This window comes from Mandrillus leucophaeus, unplaced genomic scaffold (genome assembly GCF_000951045.1).
Source record: "Mandrillus leucophaeus isolate KB7577 unplaced genomic scaffold, Mleu.le_1.0 Scaffold802, whole genome shotgun sequence".
Taxonomy (NCBI): Eukaryota; Metazoa; Chordata; class Mammalia; order Primates; family Cercopithecidae; genus Mandrillus; species Mandrillus leucophaeus.
This window is the reverse complement of record NW_012108720.1, coordinates 113,266-122,343: the sequence shown is the minus strand read 5'-3', so window position 1 is coordinate 122,343 and position 9,078 is coordinate 113,266. Positions and strand designations below refer to the sequence as shown.

The following is a 9,078-nucleotide window of genomic DNA, read 5'->3' as shown; positions in this document are numbered from 1 at the left end:
AGTAATGGGATGGCTGGGTCAAATGGTATTTCTAGTTCTAGATCCTTGAGGAATCGCCACACTGTCTTCCTCAGTGGTTGAACTAGTTTATAGTCCCAACAACAGTGTAAAAGCGTTCCTATTTCTCCACATCCTCTCCAGCAACTGTTGTTTCCTGACTTTTTAGTGATTGCCATTCTAACTGGTATGAAATGGTATCTCATTGTGGTTTTGATTTGCATTTCTCTGATGGCCAGTTTCAGTTAACTTGTTAAAGGTGATGGTAGTTGCAACCTTGTATTGAGTGACTGCTATGTGCCTGACATGTAATTGCTCATCTTACACAGTAATTCCCATTTGACTAGTGAGGGAACTGTGTGGCTAATAGTGTCTTTGTCAGGTCTGCCTCACCTGTGGATACCTCAACATATGGGTATGTGACAACTATCAACCAGTCTTCCCCCACTGCTGGATATTCATGGTTTCTTATTTTCTGCTATTATAAAAGAAGTAGTCACTATTTTTGCATGTTAGTCTGTGTCTTCATTTCACATTGTTTCCCAATAAAGGTTACTAGAAGTGAATATTTTAAAAGTTTTGACACATATTGCCACTTGCCTTCCTGAAAGGTTATGTCAATTTACAGGGAGTGATTAATTCTAATGGGAGGGAAAGCAGAGAAAGGGAGTGACATTTCATAGAGGAGGTGACATTTGAGCTGGATCCCACAGGATGAATAGGGCTTTGCTGGAAGAGAGGCGGAGTGGACTGAACCTTCCAGACAGGAGGAGGAAGTGAGAGCAAAGGCTCCGGGGCTGGACAGAGCCTTTGCCTCAGCAGAGGCCGTGTGTTCCCTGTACTTATTTGCAACCAGAAGTCCTCGTCATTTACTTATTTTATAATTGACAGGAAAGATAATCAGAATAAAGCCACAGAGAGAGTTAAGATTCTCATATGTGACTCTGCCCTTTCATGTATTTAGAAACCAACTCAAATGATAACTTTTTTGAAGTTCTGAAACATGCATGTTAGTCTATTTCTTTTTTCCTTTTCCCAAAGGAGGGAAAAATACCCCGAGGATTCAGTATAATTGGGAAACTCATCAAACCTCTCTGGTCCCAGCTGCTTCCCTGAATGTTAAGGACAAGAGCAGCATATTTGACATTGGTCCTACTGTGGATAGGATTCATCACCTACCATCTTTTAGTTAAATGCAAGGAGAAGGTCATTAACTTTTTGCGTTTAAGCAGGATTTATATCCATTTACTTGATAAAATCGATGAAAGTAACTAAAGCCTATTTTTAAACTTGGGATAAGTACCAGACACTAGGGAGTCAAGTTATACAGTAAGTAGAGCTGTAGCCAGATTTCAGCCTTTATCGGAGCACTGCTGTGTCTGTAGTTCTCTCTTTCCGGGCTAGAGCAAGTGCTGAAAGCCAAGGTGATAAAGGTGACAGGGTAAGGGAGCTGTTCTGAGCTGGGGAGGCTTCCATATGTCACTTTGTACTAATTCTATGATTGCAGCTTGAAATACAATATGGCCAGTAAGCCATTTCCCATCATATTTTGAAGAAGACAACTTATAAATTAAGAATTAAGTTAATAAAATATGTCTAAAGCTGCCAAAGTACCTCAGGACAAATAGGATTTTGTTTTTGCATCTGATATGTATACTGCTACTGGGAAGATTTGGTATATCTGGCATTCATGTAGCTTATACAGTGTGAATTTATATTGTAAACTTATATTTTCTCAAAAACCTAAAAACAGGCAATGTGGCATGGTAACAGAATAACAGGGTTCACCCAGAAGACACGGGTATATATCCCACAGTGCTATTTTGCCAGTCAAGGCCTTTCTTTCTGTAATTTAACTTATTAAAAGGAGGAAGCCGGCTGGGTGCAGTGGCTCACCCCTGTAATCCTAGCACTTTGGGAGGCCAAGGTAGGTGGATCACTTGAGGTCAGGAATTTGAGACCAGCCTGGCCGACATGGCAAAACCCCATCTCCACTCAGAATACAAAAACTAGCTGGGCGTGGTAGCGCACACCTGTAATCCCAGCAATTAGGGGGGCTGAGTGAGGCAGGAGAATTGCTTGAACTCGGGGGCAGAGGTTGCAGTGAGCCAAGATCATGTTACTGCACTCCAGCCTGGGCGACAGAGTGAGACTCTGTATAAAAAAAAAAAAGAGATAGTATGAATTTACCTTAAAACCTTACCATGAAATAAAAATTAGGGAATTAGGGAAATGTGAATTACAGATTGTTTTAACATAAATTGTGGTGTGTGTGTGTGTGTGTTTCTTTTTTTTTTTTTTTGCTTTTAAGGAAGTATAATACAGGTTAAGTGTCACTTATCCAAAATGCTTGAGACCAGAAGTATTTTGAATTTGGGGTTTTTCAGATTTGGGAATATTTGCATTACATTGGTTGAGCCTTCCCAATCCAAAAATCCAAGATCTGAATTACTCCCTTGGAGCATTATGTTAGCATTCAAAAAGTTTCAGATTTTGAAGTATTTCAGATTTCAGATTTTCAGATAAGGGATACTCAGCCTGTAATAGGAATAGATGAAGTGATGAAATAATCTGTTGGACCAGATTTACTTGACAGCTAAGAAATCTTTTTTGTTTGTTTTTGAGATGGAGTCTCACACTGTCGCCCGAGCTGGAGTGCAGTGGTGCCATCTCTGCTCACTGCAAGCTCCGCCTCCCGGGTTCAAGCAATTCTCCTGCCTCAGCCTCCTGAGTAGCTGGGATTACAGGCATGCACTGCCACGCCCAGCTAATGTTTTATTTTTAATAGAGACGGGGTTTCACCTTGTTGGCCAGGCTGGTCTCGAACTCCTGACCTCGTGATCCGCCCACCTCGACCTCCCAAAGTGCTGGGATTACAGGCATAAGCCACCGCACCCAGCCAGCTAAGAAATCTTTATCATGCATTTAAATGGCTTTAGACACAGTCCAACAGAATTGCTGCGGCCACTCTCCCATCTGTCTCTTGTTCAGCAAATGTCTCCTCAGAAGGCAGTCAGCAAGTGGAAGTATTTATTCCTTGTTATGTCCAGTGAAGCCTTAAAGGAATCAAGAGTACTTTCTTCTTAAGGTTCTTGCAATCTATTAATTAGATAATGTATATAAAACTCCTGACACTATACTGACACTTCTTAATGTTAGAAGTAGGAGGGAGAGGAGTTGTAATTTTTGCTTTATTATAATGATTGTGGTTGTTATTGTGGCTATTACTTTTATTATTTATATTGTTTTACAATTCTGATACTTATTTCCACCTTTCTAGACTTTTCTCCAGTCCTGTCAAAAGAATATGTAATACTGGAGCCTGTGTCCTAAATACCATTTATCTGTCTATGAAAGGGAGGCTAGAGTTTGATACATAGAAAATATGCAAATCTGCCCCGAGCCAGGCATGCAGCTCTCTGCTGAGCATAAACTGCTGGCAGTTAGGGTGTCCTTGCTAAGTGACAAGCTTCGTCTGAAAGGGAAGCTCATGCCCATTCATGAAAACTTACTTCCTCAAAATTTCTGCATTAAGATAGTGAAAATGAGATCTTTACCAACTGCTCTTGGCAAATTAAAAGTTTCAAAATCAAATGTGAATGGAAGCCTAAGAGAAGGAAAGCCTTCAGTCTACAACCTAATGTTTCATTTCACCAACACTGTGTCTGCCTTTTAATTTCTTTAGATAATATTTTCAGACTAAAACAGGAAATCTCCTTGTTTAGATTAGGATTATTTGGCCTCTTCTTAAACACCCATAGGTTTCAAAATTTAAACCATCAATTTGTTTCCCATTGGTGGTTGTGCCCTTTCTCTAATAGCATGCGCTTTCTTACGTATTTGGAGAGAAGGAATATTTTTTAAATCACACATTTAAAAGTGTAAAGTTATTTTATCTGCTTAAACTGCTTGCATAGGTTTTATAAGTCTTTTAAAATACTCAATGCAATTGAATATAAGAATTTAGGGTTAGTTTGCATTACTACTGAGGTTGACATAGTAAATGCATTTTTACTTCTGTTAATGAAAGTGATGCTATTCATTTTATATGGACTATAAAGTTTTGTCTTAGGAAAAAACATACGTAATTCTGGATTCTTTAATAAAACTTCCCTTACTGCCTAGATTCCCAATTCTCTTCATTTTTATTATGCTCCAAGCTTTTATCACTTAACTTTGTTTAACTAGTACCTATGCACCCTTTATCACTTAATCTTCCCCTTCAATTATTTCATAGGTTTCAGTCTTAACTTCCTGAATTTACTGTAAGTTCCTTGATGACAGATAACTGCCTTATAGCTGGGGTATATTCTACAAGAATCTCAGTTGTGCTACACATAGTTGTTGATGAAGAAAGGTTCTAATCAGCATCAGTAAACTTCATCTGTTTGTATTACATTAGATGTCTTGATGCCACATCAAAATTAATATTAGAAATGTGCATCTACTTCTTCCCCAGGTTAACCAGCTTCGTGGCATCCCCAAGCTTCTGCAGCTCCTAAAAGTTCAGAATGAAGACGTTCAGCGAGCTGTGTGTGGGGCCTTGAGAAACTTAGTATTTGAAGACAATGACAACAAATTGGAGGTGGCTGAACTAAATGGGATACCTCGGCTGCTCCAGGTGCTGAAGCAAACCAGAGACTTGGAGACCAAAAAACAAATAACAGGTAGTGCTTACTGAATATTGTAGAACGTAACACATTTGCACCCCAGCCAGATGCCTTACGTCATCTCTTTTTCTTAAGTTTCCTGGAGCAAATGATTGATGGGCTCATTGTTATGCTATAGATGGCTTTAAAGGAACATGGTTACCTGCTGGCTTAGACTCCAGATTTGAGCCATATTTGAATTCCTTTTTTTTTTTTTTTTTTTAGACAGAATCTTGCTCTGTCACCCAGGCTGTAGTGCAGTGGCACAATCTTGGCTCACTGCAACCTCCGCCTCTGGGGTTTGAGCAATTCTGCCTCAGCCTCCCTAGTAGCTGGGATTACATGCACATGCTACCACACCCGGCTAATTTTTGTATTTTTAGTAGAGACCATGTTTTTACTAAAGTTTAGTTTCACCATGTTGGCCAGGCTGGTCTCGAACTCCTGACCTCGTCCGCCCGCCTCGGCCTCCCAAAGTGCTGGGATTACAGGCATGAGCCATGAGCCACTGCGCCCAGCCTGAATTCCTTTTTTCTGAAAGGGAAAATGTTCTGCGGCTTTTGCTTGATATTCTTAATTAGGAACTCTATGCGCCTTTGACTAAATGTCTTTAAAACAACTTGACAAGACTCACTGTAATAAAAATTCTGCTTAAATTCACTAACAGCCCACTTTGTAGTTTAAGAACATGTAGGGTTTCACTGTTACCCAGGTGTCCTAAACCTTCTAAAGAAAACTGACAAGAATCACACTCAGTTGTTCGTATTATTTGCTCAACAACTGGCTTGCTGGATCTATAGAAAAAAAATGAAATGGAGAGTCACGTAGTTTTCCCATGTGGAGAATCAATTTAATCAAATTAATCAAATATTAGAAGCTGTTTTTTCCAATCTTTCCATTATCTGGACTCCTCTCAGTACCAAAAAACAAATAACAGGTAGTGCTTACTGAACATTGTAGAACGTAACACATTTGCACCCCAGCCAGATGCCTTAGCTCACTGCAACCTTAAAGAAAGAAGAGTAACTGGATATGTTTGTTTTTTTAATTGTCTACTTCACATTTTTGTTCAAATACTGATTTGAGCAAATGTCTCCTTTTTATGCAATGAATTGGAGAGATGGACTAATCAGATAGAATTAAAACAGCAGTGTTAGTAATATGTCCTCTAAGCATGAAGAGAAGGGGCTAGTTTCATTTAAATGAACAGTCATATGATAAAAGAGAAAATGATTTATTGATGTTCCAGAAAAATCACGCTCCCTGCCATCACCATCAGCTCTCCACTTGTGCTCCCTGCACACAGTACAAAGAGTGAAGGAGGGGCTGGGTGCAGTAGCTCATGCCTGTAATCCCAGCACTTTGGGAGACTAAGGCAGGGGGATTGCTTGAGCCCAGGAGTTCAAGATCAGCCTGGACAACACAGTGGGACCCTGTCTGTACGAAAAATAAGGAATTAGCCAGGCGTGGTAGTGGTGTGTGCCTGTAGTCTCAGCTACTTGGGAGGCTGAGGTGGGAGGATTGCTTGAGCCCAGGAGGTTGAGTTTGGTACAGTGAGCCATGATTGCACCACTGTACTCCAGCCTGGGCAACAGCGTGAGACCTTATCTCAAAAGAATTTAAAAAGATTGCAGGAGGCATAACTGAGTGCAATCATCAGTAAATTTTTATTAAATATCTTCAGCGTCTCAGAGATGTACATACAGTTTCTAATTTAATTATCACAAAAACCTTGGGTTTCTAGATATTATCAGGTGTTATATGTCAGTTTTATAGATGAGGAAACAAATGCTCAAAGAGTATATATCATAGAAGAGGTTTTTTTTAAATTAACTATGTATAATAGTTGACAGTGTTCTGGTAAATACTTTTAAAGGAAGTACTCCACAAATACTGTTTTAAATTGAATTGAATATATTTTGCTCTTCTACCTTATTCATTTAGTTATACCATAGGTTTAATTTCTCTATAAAGACTTTGTCATTGTCTCTACTCGCTTTGTATCTTAAAATATCACATTTTTAAAAAATTCAACATTCATGTTAGATTTGGGGTTACATGTGCAAGTGTGTCACATGGGTATATTGTGTGGTGCTGAAGTTTGGGGTACGAATGGTCCTGTCATCCAGGTACTCAGTGTAGTACCCAATAGATAGTTTTTCAACCCTTGCCCCCATCCTTTCCTCCCTGTTTTAGTCATCTTTATGTCCATGTATACCCAATGTTTAGCTCCCATTTGTAAGTGAGAATATGTAGTATTTGATTTTTTGTTTTTGCATTAATTTGCTTAGGATAATGACCTCCAGCTGTATCCATATTGCTAAATATCACATTTTAAATTCTGATGTATTTTAATTTTATAAAACTATGTGAGGTACCATGCTACTCTCTCTACTCTCTTTTTTTTTTTTTTTTTTTTTCTTGAGATGGAGTCTTGCTTTGTCGCCCAGGCTGGAGTGCAGTGGCACGATCTCAGCTCACTGCAACCTCCACCTCCGGGGTTCAAGCAATTCTCCCTGCCTCAGTCTCCCAAGTAGCTGGGGTTACAGGCACTCACCACTACACCCAGCTAATTTTTTGTATTTTTAGTAGAGACAGGGTTTCACCATGTTGGTCAGGCTGGTCTCGAGCTCCCGACCTCAGGGAATCCTCCTGCCTCCACCTCCCAAAGTGCTGGGATTACAGGCATGAGCCACCGCGCCTGGCTAGTACCGTGCTACCCTCTTGCCAGCATTTTGTCATGTCCCATGAGGGATTTCTTTTCATATCCATGATTTGTAGTAAAATGCCTGTAGAAATTAAAAGTGATTCCATTCATTTAACCAACATTTACAGAGCAGCTTTCAGAGGTCGGGCACTGAGAATCACATCCTAGGAAGCGTGTGGATTTGGGTTTGTTTTTGTTTTTGTTTTTGTTTTTTTAAAGGATGGGGATCTCACTGTGCTGCCTAGGCTGGTCTCCTGGGCTCATGAGATCCTCCTGCCTCAGCCTCCTGAGTAGCTGGGACTACAGGGACACACCACTGCACCCACATTGGATTTTGTTTCTCCATCTACTAGTTTTATAGCCCCTGGAAAAGTTCACCACTTACCTCCATTCACATAGAGCAGAGGTAAGCAAACATTTTCTGTAAAGGGTAAGACAGTGAACATTTTAGCCTTTGTAGGTCATACAGATTCAGTAGCAATTCTCAATTGTGTTGTAATGCAAAAGCAGCAATAGACAGCATTTCCTGATGGGGTTATGTTTCATTGTGGACCTTAAAAGAGGAATAGGCTTTGGATTGGTGTTTTGAAGGAGGATGAAAGTTATTCCTGGCAAAGTGAGCATCACTAGCAAGGCAAAGAGGCAGAAAGAAGCTAGCTGCCAGTCATTTAGAGGAAACATGGAAAATAGCGTGATTTGGAGTTAGGGTGCCTGGTAGTTAGAAAGCTTGGGACATGTATGTGTGCTTGCATGTGTCAAGGGAACAAGCCATTGAAGCACGGTTCCTCTTCTCCTGCATAGGCAATAGGAGACTAACATCAGAGAACATTCTGTGATGTTGATTCCATATGAAACCATTCAGGCATCATTAGATCAGCTATAGAGTTGATAAATGGAAGTTGATTGTACAGCACCCAGGATTTCTAGTATAAGCCAAACATCCCTCCTGGAGGGTGTTCATTACATGCTAATTGAACCGAACAGACATTTGAACATTTGATACAAATCCTTCTAAATTACTCCCTGTGGCTCTACTAATAGAAGAGCTAAATAAGGGCTTTCTGGGCCTCGGAAATAAATTGTTAACCTAATATAGACATGTTTATATCTTTGTTTAGAAACACAAAGAAAGTAAGTATATATGTGAATCTTACTGGTCTATTTCTTAGACCTTTTTTTTTTTTCTGAACCTCTATTATGTGTTGGTCACTAAGCTAGGGCTTTCTTTTTTTTTATCCAGTTTCTCCTGACAACTCCATAAGAGGTGGAAGCATAATTGGTGATTTACATATGATCAGTATGAGACTCAGAGGGGTTAATTGCCCAAGGTTGTATAAATAGTAAAGTACAAAGCCCAGGTTTGAACCTAGTTGTATCTGAGTGTTTTGCTGTCATCCTGCCTACTTTTGAGGCACGTGATGACTCATTTCTGTAGTCTTTGAGACTCTCATCAGAGAGCTCTTCCTCGCTCCTGTTTGACCCTTCCTCTCTAGTCTTTTTTTTTTTTTTTTTTTTTTTTTTGAGAAGGAGTTTCACTCTTTTTGGCCAGGCTGGAGTGCAGTGGTGCGACTTCTGCTCACTGCAACCTCCGCCTTTCAGGTTCAAGGGATTCTCATGCCTCAGCTTCCCGAGTAGCTGGGACTGCAGGTGCCCCTCTCACCACACCCGGCTTCACCATGTTAGCCAGGATGATCTCGATCTCCTGACCTCATCATCCACCTGCCT

The 9,078-nt window shown here is 40.2% G+C and overlaps 1 protein-coding gene across 1 annotated transcript in view; it reads left to right on the top strand.

The window, feature by feature from the left end:
* Nucleotides 1-9,078, top strand: part of PKP2 (plakophilin 2) — a 102,827-nt gene that overhangs the window by 31,983 nt on the left and 61,766 nt on the right. The window contains exon 4 of the mRNA XM_011967592.1: nt 4,457-4,664. Coding sequence (XP_011822982.1) covers nt 4,457-4,664 — 208 coding nt within the window. The remainder of the gene's footprint in view (nt 1-4,456; nt 4,665-9,078) is intronic.